The sequence below is a fragment of the Mytilus edulis genome, chromosome 6 (assembly GCF_963676685.1).
Source record: "Mytilus edulis chromosome 6, xbMytEdul2.2, whole genome shotgun sequence".
NCBI classification, from domain to species: Eukaryota; Metazoa; Mollusca; class Bivalvia; order Mytilida; family Mytilidae; genus Mytilus; species Mytilus edulis.
Window position 1 is genome coordinate 41,240,586 of NC_092349.1, and position 15,414 is coordinate 41,255,999.

A 15,414-nucleotide genomic window follows, 5' to 3' on the forward strand; every position below is an offset into this window, starting at 1 on the left:
CCTGTCCCAGGTCAGGAGCCTGTAGTTTAGTGGTTTTCGTTGTCTCGACTCATATTTGTTATTTTTGTAAATTATTTTGTTATGTATAATAAGGCTGTTAGTTTTTTCGTTTGAATTGTGTTGCCTTTTATAGACGACTTTACAGTATCAGGTTTTTGTCATTGTTGAGGGCCTTACGATTGTCTGTAATTGTTTACATCCACTTCATATTTGAATTCCGGTGGATAGTTGCCTTATTAGCAATCATATTCCATTTCTTCGCTTTTATGTTGTATACCTAACCTCTTAAACTCCTGTTTTCCTGAACAAGCATGACATATTTGTCACTGGACGTTAAAATTAGCAACAAACAATCAATCAATTAAACTTGTGTTAAGAGGAAAACCATTTTATATTTATTTATTTGTTAGGTTGGGAGACAGTAGGATTTCATATATGAATATGGTTGCTTGGCAAGAGCTGAAAAATAGACATGATTAGCGACAGATTAAAATGAATAATAATGTCCTCTCTTCCCTACCCCATCATTCATCTATAAATTTAAACCGACCACCACGGAAAAGCCCAATAGTGTAAAAAGTAGCGTTAAAAACCAATCAATCAAAATCCCTTCCCTAGAATATCAAAAAATCGTCCCTTTACTGTTATTGTCCGTGTAGTTCTTATATTTATCCAGCTTATCGTCCTACAGGGAAGTCATACTAATTAGGCTGTCATACCATAAAACGTTTATAAAACAGATCATTCTAATATATCTGCATTCATAAATTTATTAATCCCCCCCCCCCCACGTTAGACACCGAGGTTTTGGATATGCCCCTGTTAAATGTGTCTTATTATATACATTTCGTACGGGTATAGATAATAGCTAAACGTACAAACATACAATTTATATTATATACTGTGTCACAAAATAAACTTGCATGTTTACCCCCCCCCCCTTTTCCCCATGCATTATTGCAAAGTATTGAAAGGTAAAAAAATTAAAAGTCCTGAAGATAAAATATGTTTTGAAATATGCCCTGCATACTATATTAGTCATGCAAAGACATACAGTAATAATGGAAATACTGTTGGGCTTGAAAACAAATCTATTTAAGGGTTCGGAGATGAGAACAGTAAAAAAAAAAGCTCAGCAACGAATCCTAAATTTAAAATTATTTACGGCATAAGACATGAGAGCACATTTTATAGATAGTATTAAATATGAAGTTCGCGCCTCACACAGTTAAGTCCAATGTCATAGGACTATTGTTGTAACAGGTTCCAATTTATCCTGAATTGTCTTTATCGAAGAATTAGTTCCGAAGTATAACAGCTTGTCTGTACTTGTGGGTCTCAGGTTCTGTTGTCGAAATTAGGTGATTTTTTTCTACATGTAGCAAAAAATAAGGGGGTCCATAATAAAAACGTCCTGTGAGGCTTTTTATTCTTTTTCAGTTTGCCTTCCTGTAACGTCTCTGAGGATCAAGTAAAAAAATGATATAGCACAAAAGAACGTCATGATTGCATGTATCTGGACTTAGACGGGAAAAGGGGGGAGGGGGCGGGCTAGTTTCTTTAGATAGGGTTTTCATTGGAGATGTGTTTGCCATGCACGCAGGTATCTGTTTCTATCCGTGAACAAGTTGTGTGTCAAATTTATTATTATTACTTGTCCCTCGCATTTTTGGCTCGACCTTGCCATTATTGACATTTACAGCCAGTGCACGAACACACACGAACGCCAAATTTAGTAAGAGGAGCGATATGTTCTCGCGATTTTTAATTCTTGGTCACTCAAGTTTAGAAAGATAGGAGAGAAATCCCAACAATTACCAACCAATCACAAACGTTGTGGCAAATTTGACATTACGACGTCAAAGAATTTCCCCTAATGCAATTATTGAATATAAATAAAAAAAACTACTATACCAATTGAATAAAAAATATTGCATTCAAATGACATTTTATACCAATTCAATAAAAAATAATGCATTTGAATGAAAACTATACCATTTGAATGAAAAATTATACCATTTAAATGAAAAATTATACCATTTGAATAATTCTTTTTGCATTTAAATGAAAAAATATACCATTCAAATGAAAAAGTATAGTTACCATTTAAATGAAAAAATATTGCATTTAAATAAGAAATATACCAATTTTAAAAATAAGAAATATTGCATTTAAATGAAAAATATCAAATTTTTGCAACCAATATCATAACATAAGTTTGCTTGGATATATAACGCACATAGTGATTTCATTCCTATCGATGTATTTGTTTGAAACAAAAGTAATTTACGCGTCTTTTATTTGCCAAATGTCCGCGCTAGAACAGCTAACAGTTGTTCGTCGATTATTAAAGGGCCGTATCTCTTTACGTACAAGTATTTGAATTCACGTTTGGTTTGTGTAAAAAGTATTTATAAAAAAAATATATACATTTTGATTTCGGTTTTAGCGTTCTTGATGAATATAAATCAAGAAAAGTGCTTCCAACTGATGACATTAAATAGCGCAACATTTGAGGGGCTTAATGACTAAAAGGGATAAACAATAATAACCAGAGTCATCTTATGTCGACTTTGCGTGAGGAACCTAGTTACTTTATAAATATTTCCAAAATGTTTAACAGACCATTTTAGAAAGGTATAATAAATCATTTTAACAAGCATCGACTGTTAAGCTGATGATACCATCGGGGTTAATAGTCCACCAGCATAGGTATATTCATTTGATACGTCCGAAGCACTTTTCTAGATTTAACTTCATCAGGAACGCTCAAAGCCAAACAAACAAAGAAAAGAATGTATCAGTAACGAAACACTTTTAAAAGTGTGATTTCATTGCACTGGGTCTGTATCATCTCCTACAGCATTTAAGCCAGAAAAGGCATTAATAGAACTATCAAAATTGTTCACTTTACATGATTCATCATTACAATAGTACAATTTAGGTTAAAATAGTAAACCAATAATCAAATCCAATACATCAAGATATTATTAATTTAATAATTCTATTTGACTTGGTAAGTCTTTAACTTATTATCTTATGACACAGTGAAATCTCATCATTTTGAATAATGAGATCATTTCCTTTAATACTATTTAGTCGCTCTTTAGCAAATATAATTCATCTTATCACATTTTGTAAAATCGAATTCACATTAGTCTTCCTGAAATATATTAACAGCTGTTATAATACCATCGTTCCTAAATCCTTCCACATGTTTATAAACAGCATATAAAATTATGTTTATTTCAAATACGATGATAATCCCAAAATGAACTGCTACCCAGAATGCAGAGTCAGTATTACCGCTTGCTCAACATCGAAGCGGGTAGCAGAAGACTTTATTTGTACATGTACATATAAAGTAAAAATTATTTTTTGCATGTTATTTGTACAATAGTAGTCTGGTTGCAGGATGTTTTTTGGGCAATTCAGTTTTCTTATATACTTTTGTCATCACACCTCTGTCTTTCCTCTAAATTTGTTTTATTTACAGTATCTTCTTTATTTTTTTTACTACATGAGAAAGGAGATGGTTTTCGAGTAATTTATAAATATGCAAACGATTTGAGTTTATACACATATAATCATTGCGTAAACGAGAGAAGTTTTGCCTCATATCAGAGAAATCATATATAATTATATAGACTTGAAATTCGGATCTGGTGTACTAAAAAAATATTGACACCGTATGTTTGTGGCATAACATGGTGGCGACAAGTTAAATTTGTTTTTCTGTTTAGTACTAAATTTATATTAAGATCCATTTTGTTACATCTTGTGATCAATTTTATTTGGCAATCGCCAATGGCAGTCAGCAGGGTACAAGAACATCAGTTGTTCGACCTGTTGGTCAAATGCGTTTTGTTTAAATATACTTTTTCACTTTTTTTGGTCTTTTGGAAAATTTTGTTTGTGCTGTTTTTAGACCCTTCTACAACGAAATTTGTTTTACATGCACACGTATAAAAATTGCGGTTTTTATCCAACGCAATCATAGGTTTGAACGTAGTTTTCAATTTAGACTCGATTATATAGACTTGTATATACAAAATGCATTGTCAACCTTGTATCACTATCACTGCTGTTGATCCGATGGATAAATCTGTTGTAGAGTTGTCATGGTTCAGGCGTACTTATATAAATAAATAGATATATATATAAAATAAATGACACTGATGAAGGACATTTATCAGCTTTAATATTTGTCAACCGGATTTCATAACATCCTTTCATATTTTACCATCAATAATTAGTACCGTTGCGCAAATCGTAAGTCCTTGTGTAGGCCCAGTATCGCCCATTATAGACGACCCGGTAAAAACTTGTTTTTTGTACTTTTTGTTTAATTCTTTATATGCATATGTATTTATTATATATACGCATACTTACTTCACAAAACAACACCCATATGAAAAAAGGAAACAATATATACAAGTATAAACAAAAAGTGAAGATATTTATACTCGTCCGAACTAAATTTAGCATGGTCTTACCCCACAAGTCCAGAACTCCAGTCGTTAAAAATTCTTCAGCATACTTGTCTGTTGTTAATGTCTGTTTCAGTAAATCAAAGAAAAATAAAACTCTATGAAACAGATCTACTACAAAAGAATATTAAAGAAAATTGGAAATGTAACTTAGACATTCTTCGGAGTAATTCCTTTTTTTTCAGAATGCATTAACTAGTATATCAAATATATACAATATCTTTATATTTGCCTTTATATTCTTTCATCTAATATTTGATTTTTGCTTTCACACTAAATGCCTCACTTACCGGTTTAATGTACAATTTGCCTTGCTTAACATATGAGTTGGATCTGTCGCTATTGTAGTACTGGAATTCTGAATTCTGAAATATGATTTTTTTTTTCAAATATATACCTCCTTTTCAATGCAAAATTTAGCCACTTTGGTTTCAAGACTAAATCAGTAAACATGTAGAATAGTTTTTTTTGTAAGATATTAAGAAGGTTTGTTTCATAAAATCAAAATGTCCCTATTTTAAGTTAAATTTTATGTATATATATCATTGCATCAAATAAATTTTGAAAAAAACATGACCTCATAACGGGTTCAAGTAAACGAGACCAAATTACTCGTTTTTGAATAAGATAGTTACTTTATGATAAAGCCGTTACCAAAACCAAAACTATATCTTATCCTTTCTAGTGACGAATTATCAAACAGACCTTTATTGCATATAAGACCGCGCTGTTTCTCGGAAATTTGTTACTTCTGTTTTGAGAAACAGATAAAGTATGCTCTTCTATTACAATTTCTTATATATAATTGACTGTTATTGATTATATGTTTCATATATGACAACGGATATGTTCCAATTGTCGTAACTACAATCCGTCATCTCATCCTTAAATTAGCTTTATTTAATCAGACTTGATTAGTACTTACGAGCAACACAACTGGTGGAATCTGTTGACCTTTCGGGTCCATCTGAGTTCACCCCGGTTTTGTGGCTCAGTGTTTAGTTTTCTATGTTGTGTTTTATTGCCTGTTTTTATCTTGTTTGTCTTTTTTTTTGCTATGGCACTGTCAGTCTGTTTTCGACTTAAGAATTTGACTATCATGTGGTATCTTCCACCTCTTCTTTACATCAATGCATAGGTTAATTGTGTTCTAAATATATACTATATTCTGGTATGTTCTTTCTAACTAGGTCCGAATAGTGGTTCTATACCTTTTAGATGTTTTAATGGACATTGTTTCTCATTTGTGAATACCGATCTTCTTACGTTCATAAACGGACATAATGAATAATAGAATTAAGACATTCAAATAAATCCGGTTGATTTGAATAACAAATATATTCCAATTTGTAAGGATAAAGGCTGATGCTTTTGCACAAATTGAAACAAGATTTTCTTGCAAGTAGAATCCGGAAAACTGTTGAAAGTTTCTATATAATTACCAATCTAAAATTTAATTTTTACATGTTATTCGTTCAACCGGAAATTATGCTTGACACAGGTTATCGAGCATCACTGAAGAGACATGTATTGTCGAAATGCGCATCTGGTGCAACAAAATTGGTACCGTTGATTTTATTATCGAATATAAAATGTTCGGGATTTAAAACATATAACCTCAAATTTGACATCACTTAATATGTAATATTATTCTTCTCATTAGATAGACGAATGAGACACCAACGGTGATATTGTTTTGATCGTCTTTAGAGCCTTTGACCACTCGACCACTATAGCTAAACAAAAGTAAAACAAAAACAGAGCTTACATAATCATATCTTGCTGTTATTTCGTGCTCCCATATTCGTTTATCTAGTGTACCAAATTCTTCATTTAAAACCAAACAAGGATAGCTTTTGCACCTGTAAACTGATTAAAAATAGAATTACGATACTTTTCATCTTTGATGCGTTTTATATTCAAAAGTAACTTTGCAAAACAACCGTAAGCTACTAGTTATCGATGCAAACAAACTGTCTTTAAGCAAACACAAACCATACTTTGAGTGTTAGTGAAGGAAGGTAGGTCAATAAAAGCACTGCACCGCTTCAAAATTGCATATGTTACTTTCTTTCGATAAGCATTCACATAAAACTGCTAATATGGTTAAGTTTAAAAGTTTAAAGAATAAAACAAAACTCACCTTATCTAGTAGGTTTGCATTAATTGAAAAATGTCACATTTACGTTTAACAAACTAAAGGCACTAAAGATCGTGTGTTGATTACCTTGGTTTATGTGCACCATATTAAAATACAATAGATAATATTTCTATCTTGAGAATAAAATGCAAAACCCCAAAATTGTTAAATCACTAACCATATGAAGATTTGATAAACGATTTAAGCAATATCAACTTATTTGTAGATCTTGTCTTGTGTGTCATTTAAGCTTTAAAAAATCTGAACTTTCAACCTTTTCAAGATCTAAATCTTTTACAGTTTCAAAATATAAGGCAATAACGAACAAATCGTCGAACGAATTGAGCCATTTGCCTATTTGTAGATCGTATGTTTGTATCTATCTATCTAAAGGTTCAAGGCAATAAGCTTAAACGAAATAAATGATTATGTGAGATGAAAATTTAATAAAATGGTTCCCTCCGACCGTTTAGAAATATCTTGATAGACGAAACGCGCGTCTGGCGTATTAATTTATAATCCTGGTACCTTTGATAACTATCAATGTCTTTCTTCAACTAAAAATAATTGGTATTGTCGAATGCACATAGAATTCTAAAACATCAGAACAGAAAATTTTATGTTATTTTAGATTTGTATGGACATAATATAGGTAAAGGGAGAACGATACAGCAGCAATGGCAGGTGATGATGAACCCGAATATAAAGCGTTCTTTTCGGAACGTTGCTAATAATAAACATACAAATTCGCGAGAAAATAATAGCTTCAAGTGTAATTTGGAAAATCATTGCAATAATGTATATTTTGTCAGAATCAGAGCGGGTGATATTTGTTCACAAGTTCTAAACTGTTAGAAACATATTTATTTTTTTATCATTCATTTGACGTTTTTGCAAAACTAAGTCTTTTTCATATCTAAACTTGAATATGATAAAATCAGAGAATTGATATATTTGTATGTTTCCGTAGAAATCGAAATATTGTAAAATAATTAAATCTCTGCTAGTTTGCTGAACAATTCTTGTGGATATTATTTTATAATTTGTGTACTTACTTCTATTGTATCTTGTAAATTCAATATCAGCAGGAACACCTAAATTTAAATATTTACATTAGATACTTGACGGGTCGTTCTCAAAGCATTTTCTTCTACTGTTATCGCAGATGCAAATGAAACAAGCCTATCAAAAACAAATACACAGTGTAATTTTATTTTGCCTATATGGACCTTTTGGAGAAATGGAAGACATTATGTCTATCCTCTGAAAACTACTCTTTAAGTTTTTTTTTCTGTATAAAGTGCATATATACTCTTTTTTACTAGTTTGTGTAATAATAAGCTTTTAAAAATCGATTACACTGAGGTTATCTGAGAGAATTATATAGTCATGGATACTCGGGTTTTCCCTTCCGGGTTTATCCGCCCGGTGAACACTTTATCAATCCGACTTAAGAAGAGACAAATCTGCAATCAACGATGTTTTAGTTATTATATTGAATGGTGTAACCAAGTTCTTACGATTAAAACTAAAGTTCAAGTAAAAACAGGTCGAAAACAACTATAAACTCTATTACTAGTCTTAACTAGAACATTCGACGACAAACATGAATATTTAAGAAAAAAACATTCAATAGGTTAAACAAGTTATAATATATCAATGATATATACCGTATTGTACGTATGAATGGTTATTTAAGTAGCCTGTTTGTCATCCGAAACTTAAAAAGGATGCTGAAAAATTGGTTAATAACCTACCATTTATCTGTACAAATGCCTCATTAGATGACACATTGGCCACAACATTTCCAGCTTCGCATCTGTAAGTACCTTCATTTTTCTTTGTAACATTGACTAACGAAACCTCTGATATGTTTTGACCAATTAAGGATTGATTGTGATACCAATATATCATTAGTTCAGGATCACCTATAGCTTTACAATTAAATCTTACTTCTGATCCATACAAAACCGTTGTATCCTCTAATTTCGTAGTTATATTCGGAGGATTTGCACAGAACACGTTGGAGGCGTTCAAGTTTTGAAGTTTGCTAAGGATATCAATTGATGATTTGTAAGCGTCTGTAACTGTTATAGACACGTTTGAAAGCAAGTGTTGAAAAATATTGTCAACTTCCAAAGTTATTTCTCTATTAATATAGGAGTTAGTTATGATGGTATCGCTAAAAAGATCATTCAAAACAGCTACTGAATAATTAAGGCAATCCCTGAATCCGATGCATTCACTTTCAAAGAAATATTCTTGTGACAAGTTTTTCATTCCAATTTGCCAGTACTCAAGTACTGACAAAGAAGCAGCTTCTTTTAATGTCTCTTGTAGTAAATCTTTAGCAAACTTCATGACATTTACAAGTTCTTTCAGAAAAGGATCGTTAGATACACTAATATTTTTCAAAATCTTTTCTAAGTCCTCTGCTGTAAGATTATAGTCCTTCAATGCATATGTCTCGTTAATGCCGAAGATTTCTATTGTATGGTTTTCTGCAGTTATTTCGCTGTCTATATCAACCAAAAATTTTCTAGAATCATTGAGATCATTAAGACTGGAAACAGAATCGTTCGCTATTTCTAACAGTTCGTTTGTTGCCATATTGAGAAACGAAAACACTTTTTTGAAAATAACACAATTTTCTTCGAAAAAAACAATGCGATTGTTCAATTTGTTTTCCAGACGAATTAGGCTCGTGTTCTGTTCGAGACCAAACTTATCATTGAAATCAGAATCGGTAACATCTGAATTATTGAAAACATTCCTTTTATGTACTGATTTTAGGTCCAAAACACTGTATTTGAAGGATATTGCGCGTTTTTTTCTTTTGCCAAGTATTTGCTTCAAGGAATTGAAAAGTGAAGATATTGTAGACTTTACCATTCTCCAAAGACTATTGAGTGGGTGCCTAAAATCAAATTCAAATTCGAATGTGTGCCAACCCAAACGAAATGCTTGAATATCACAGGAAATACCAAAAACCGGCAGGTCACGAGTTGTTAATGTGTACTGAAATCTACAATTTCTCACATCAATGATATTTTGAATACCATATTTAATTATCAGGTCGAAAACATGCAAAGCTGCACCAACGATGAATTGTACACCTTTAAGAGCAATTTTAGCCACCTCCAACCCGCCTTTTAAAGTTTCAATGGCAAGTTTCGCAATTTCAAGTACACCAGCTGCAATTTTTAAAACAACTCTAGATTTGTCTACGACTAGTTGAGCCACAGAAACCAGTGTTTTTGCTACATCAAACGCTAGTAATGGTACACGAACAAATAATTTTGCTGCTTCCAGTGCAATATATGCTGCTACCCGAACAATGCGACAACCAGCATTTGCTAATTCACAAAGTGGATTAGGAATTTTAAACAAACAGCCTGATTTCCTTACACATGGATATCGCACCCAGCCTTTTTTACACGTTTTTATGCGTAGTCCAGGAACACAAATCTTATTGCATGTCTTAATTTTACAAAGATTGTCTATATTCCTTTGTGCTTTTTTCAGCTTTTCAATAGCCCAGAGAAATGGTCCTTTAGCTCTTTCAAGTTTTTGTTTAGCCGTCTCAAGAGATCTGACAGCTGCATCAAATACACTATTACAATTTTTTACTCTTTCCTGGGCAGATGAAAGCTTATGTTGTGCATTAGTTAAGACTGATTTGGCAGATGAAAGAGCATTTTGTGCAGCTTGAAACCTTTCGTTTGCCTTATCGCCAAATTTTTTGGATAGTTGTCGAAGACCATCAAGATAACTTCCTTGGAAATCATTGCTATCTGCGGTTGATCCACCGTTTATTGTTTTTGCGAGTAATCTACCTTTAACTGAATATCGCAGATCATACCACTTCCTGCCTTTCTCTGCTGAAATTTCTACCTGTGCTAGGAAAACATTCCAAATGTTTGCCTCAAAAAATATGTAAAGGCCATTATTTCTAATTACTACATCTTTGGAGAGTTCAATTCCTAACACTGAAAGATGTGCATGGAAATGAGCTACAAAGTTAGAACTTGATTTACTGAATGCAATACTTATGAACGAGTTGGATTCTGCATTTATGAAATACCCTAACCGAGTCCCAACTGTGAACCCAGCAAGGACTTTAATAGATTCCTCATCACGTAATAGCTCATATACTTTTTTAAATTTACTACATTGAGCAAAACCGTTTACAGAATTGATAAATTCAATATCCATTGATGGGAAATTGAAACCTAAAAGTGTTATCGATGACGAGAATCTTAAGCCAAATCCTGTGCGCCTTGATTTGAGGGCATATATTTGATTCCGTAATTTTGTTATCATTAAGTCAATATTTCTGCCTATCTGTTTACGCTCATGTTCTATCAAGTCCGATATATTTCGCGCAACTACATTGCTTTCGAATTCTACGGAGTCCTTTATGGCCTGGCCAGTCTGTTTTAATTCTTTTACATATATCTTCCACGTTTTTGTCACTAGATCAATAATCTTCTTTATATCTAAAGACCCTTTCATTTCATTTAATTTGGATTTAAATGTCTGGAGTGTATTTTTGAAGTTGATAATTAGAGAAGAAGTTCTGTTCTTGAGATTTTCCTCTAAATTGTCTACAAAATTGTTTAAAATTTGTCCAAGTTTGTCAACAAGGTTTTCTAAATTTACAATGTCCTTCATGAGATTTATAGTGGTATTCGCTAAAGCTATATTTATTGGACTGGTTGTAAAAAAGGCAAACATGCGAACATGTGCATTAAATATCCAGTGTTTTAAGATAGGCACCGCCCCAAACGGATTTGCGTCCAACATAAATGAAACAAATATGCCCTCGGGATTAGCTTCAGTTCCGCAAAATGTCCTTTTTCGTGAACCTGAAAAAAACCAAATATTGAATATGACAAACAAAATATGTTAACAACTTTCAAAATTCAGGCCAAAGGAAACTCGAAAGATGAGAGACATCAAAGTATGTTTCTGTAAATCTCATACGAAACGAGCGTCCAGTAATGGTTTAACCAATCCAGGCATATATACTATATTCATTACGAGTTCATAAGTTATGATCAACAAAAGAATTCCATTCGTTGATTGTTGATCGGAAACATTTGTTGCTAATTAACTTCGGGGTTTTGGTATCGAATTTTAAAGATGGAAACCTTGATATATGTACTTGAAGTAAGATGATACCTCGATATGTAAATGTTATTTTTATACTTTCAATTGGTTTTTATTGTGAAATTAAACTTTGTCGTAACAGTTGTTACATTATATGGTGTATTAGCAGTCTTTCTAAATCGATAAATAGTGTCTTCCTTACACGTTTGTTTGTCCTTTTTTTACAAGGTTGTGCTTGGCACTTGCGGTTTTTATTGTGAAATTAAACTTTGTCGTAACAGTTGTTACATTATATGGTGTATTAGCAGTCTTTCTAAATCGATAAATAGTGTCTTCCTTACACGTTTGTTTGTCCTTTTTTTACTAGGTTGTGCTAGGCACTTGCGGTGTGCGGTTACCGCAATAGCAACGAGAGGTGTTATGTTTTAGGTAATTGCATACGTAAATTATAGTACGGGTAAAGAATAATTCAGCAGCAGTACATTTCTGAAGATGTTGATAAAATGAAGTACACATGTATATAAAACATATGCCTTTTTTTATATTTGAAGGTTCATATGATTTTAATTTATGCTTTAACCCTAAATGTAAAATAAAAAAAACTAATCAAGCAAAATTTAAAACTTGTAAAGTTAATATACTCGTTTATTTATAGGGGATGTGATATGAAGATAATTTTGTTTTCATATTCAAACATTTGAAAGACCTAATAACCTATTCACAATTTTTGAAAATTAGTGTACCTCCTAATGACATGTAAGCTTCCAGACTAGCTGCAATAATATTTTTAAAGTTCATCACAACGTGTCTCTTCAAGATATCAAATTCCAATCTAGGTATTGTTACTTCAGTCAACATTATTAAACTATTCCATTCTTCAACAAACAAACCTGTTAATAGCTGTAAAACATGGAAAAAACTTATATGTACAGGTGAAAATAAAATCAAGCAGATACCGATGATAATTATTTCATCAAATCTGAATGAGAACCATCAAGTTATATGCTATTTTCAGGGCCATTCGCAGTATTCAGTCAATTGAGAAGTTATACTTCGAATATTTAAAAACAAAACAAAAAGTGTGTGCTGACAGCATATACTTGTTCATGTTATCAAAAACAAGTTTAATGTTGCTCAGACATTAGTTTATGTGTGTTGTAAACTGTTGCTTCTTTTATGCCATGGCGTTTTCGGCTTCTTTTTTATATACGCGTTTGAATGTTCCTTTAGTATATTATGTCTCTCTTTTCAGAAAAATATTGTCGGACGTATAACTTTAAATATACGCATTCTCACTTAGATACCTTGATGACAATAGTTCATCATTGACTTCTGTAAACAAAACAGTAAATGATATATCATAAGTGTACTACATGTGCATGTTTGCAGGCATGCATTTTAAATACTAGTAGTCATGTTACATATAGGGCATTATATTGATATTGTTCTTGTATATTAAAACGCTAAAAAAAATTCTAACTTAATGCTGCAAAATAGATAAATCCTTTTTCAAAAATGACCGTGTTATTCATGTTATTGGAAACAACAAAATATATCATTGAACCGTCAATTTGAATCTTAAAATGTAAGCTACATCTCCGGTTAATTCATTATTTTTTCATTAGGAAAAAAATAATTTAAAACACATCTAACTTCTTGACACACTATTTTACTTTACAGCGGTCCTTGATCCTGTCCATCTTATTATACAAATAGTATACCGATTAGATGTGTAGTGTGAATATAAATGTTTTTGTGCATAATTGTTTTTACCTTAGACAAATCTGGAACGGATAGAAATATTTCAGCTTTACCAATCACATTTACAAGGAAGGAACTATTATGTGTCCAATCAATTTCAGTATTCAACCAAACAGAAGCTTCCGGTGATATTCTTGATAAAAAAAATTGAAAACAACACGTTTAATAATTCTATGCGTCCGAAGCGCTTTTTAATAAAGTTATTAAGAAAAGAATATAAACGTAAAAACAGTTGAATATGTCATATAGAGTTTGATTATGAAGATGCAAAGGTTCACACACCAGGGATGGCCACGATTACTGACAAAGGTTCACACACCAGGGATGGCCACGATTACTGACAAAGGTTCACACACCAGGGATGGCCACGATTACTGACAAAGGTTCACACACCAGGGATGGCCACGATTACTGACAAATGTAATCAATTAATAATCCATAACATGAAGCTATTTTGTGCAATCGATTAATAATCGATTGCTCAGATTTTTGTATGTAATCGATTACTTTATCAAAAGTAAACATTACTTTTCGATTACTGCCAATTACATGCTTCAATTTTTTTTTAAATAATAAAGTCAGTTAAACACAATTATGTTGAGCAACATTTGTATAGTGGAAATTAAGAACTTTACACCAAAAACAGCATTTAAAGCATTGTTTCCAAATTATAAGTTGACAGTTGTTATTCAGATGGAATCTTTAACTGAAGATCAGAATATTAAAAAAATCTTGAAATTTTGACTTTCAACAAAAATTAGAGATGACATCACATTCCATCAATCACCTGTATATATATGTTTATGGGTTTTTTTTCAATAATTTTGCTTTCGTAAGCAGCTGACTTAAGTTAGCTTTTTGTTTGTATTTAATCAAAGCAGGTATATTTTAGCATTGTTATTTACAATATTGGAAGTTTTCTCTGAAGAAAATATAAAACAGTAGAATCATTCATTAATGCATTAGTTCAGCTAATTTTAAAGATCAAAATTTATAATTATAATGACAGGTATGATTGGATAACCACCATAATTATAGGTTATAAAACTACTAATGGAGTACAATTTATAACCTGGGGCAAAATAATGTAAATCTCCTTCTTAATTAGACAAACAGTAATTGAAATAAAAACAAAGTAAGTGTCTTAATCACTAAAAGACTTTGAATATCTGATTAGTAATTACAGGAAGTTTGTTAAGATTTTTTTCATTCTCTAATAAAATTATAAACAGTATATATTTATAGTTTTTGTATCAAAGAGGGATACATTTATCTTTTCTTCAAAGAATTTCAATGCATAGATTTTGTTTTTTGTTAAAAGGATTTTGTGTACTTTCTTATTTTTTATATACATATACATGTATATCATAAAATTATAAGAAATCAACTGGGTAGAGGCTACGTATCTGCTATCTATATATATGTAACAACTACTCTATAGCTACACGTTCAAAAGTCAAAATCTACGAAGCACTACGTAGCTTAAATCTTATTGAAAATTATGCTTTTAGGAATTTTAGTACAAATAAGCTTACTACTTTAAGGGAGTACAGAACTTAACTTAAGACTCATTTCTTATCTAAATCCATTTTCTAATTTGAATATAAAAGGTGTTGACTTATTGACAAGCACATAAATCCATTTGTTTCAAAAGCTAGATGCAAAATGTATAAAGTAAATTATGACAGGGTACCTGGTTGATCTTTATGCAGCTTGAGACAATAGATAGAAATAGAAAGGCAGTTGATAAACTCATATCAGTACTTCGAAGTGATTAATACCAGTCAGGGGACTTACTTAAATGAGTGATTTTCTTAATCACTGATTCAAGTAACATTATGTTCTTAAAGAATGAAAGTAAGGGTTGTCTTTCTTTAATAATCACTTATTTAAGTAGTACAATTTTATCAC

General features: G+C 31.6%; 1 protein-coding gene across 1 annotated transcript in view; it reads right to left on the reverse strand.

The window, feature by feature from the left end:
- Nucleotides 1–15,414, reverse strand: part of LOC139527653 (uncharacterized) — a 54,810-nt gene that overhangs the window by 9,641 nt on the left and 29,755 nt on the right. The window contains exons 13-19 of the mRNA XM_071323185.1: nt 13,516–13,636; nt 12,486–12,642; nt 8,388–11,498; nt 7,686–7,724; nt 6,259–6,359; nt 4,781–4,855; nt 4,497–4,557 (exon numbers count right to left, since the gene is read on the reverse strand). Of these exons, the coding sequence (XP_071179286.1) occupies nt 4,497–4,557; nt 4,781–4,855; nt 6,259–6,359; nt 7,686–7,724; nt 8,388–11,498; nt 12,486–12,642; nt 13,516–13,636 (3,665 nt within the window). The remainder of the gene's footprint in view (nt 1–4,496; nt 4,558–4,780; nt 4,856–6,258; nt 6,360–7,685; nt 7,725–8,387; nt 11,499–12,485; nt 12,643–13,515; nt 13,637–15,414) is intronic.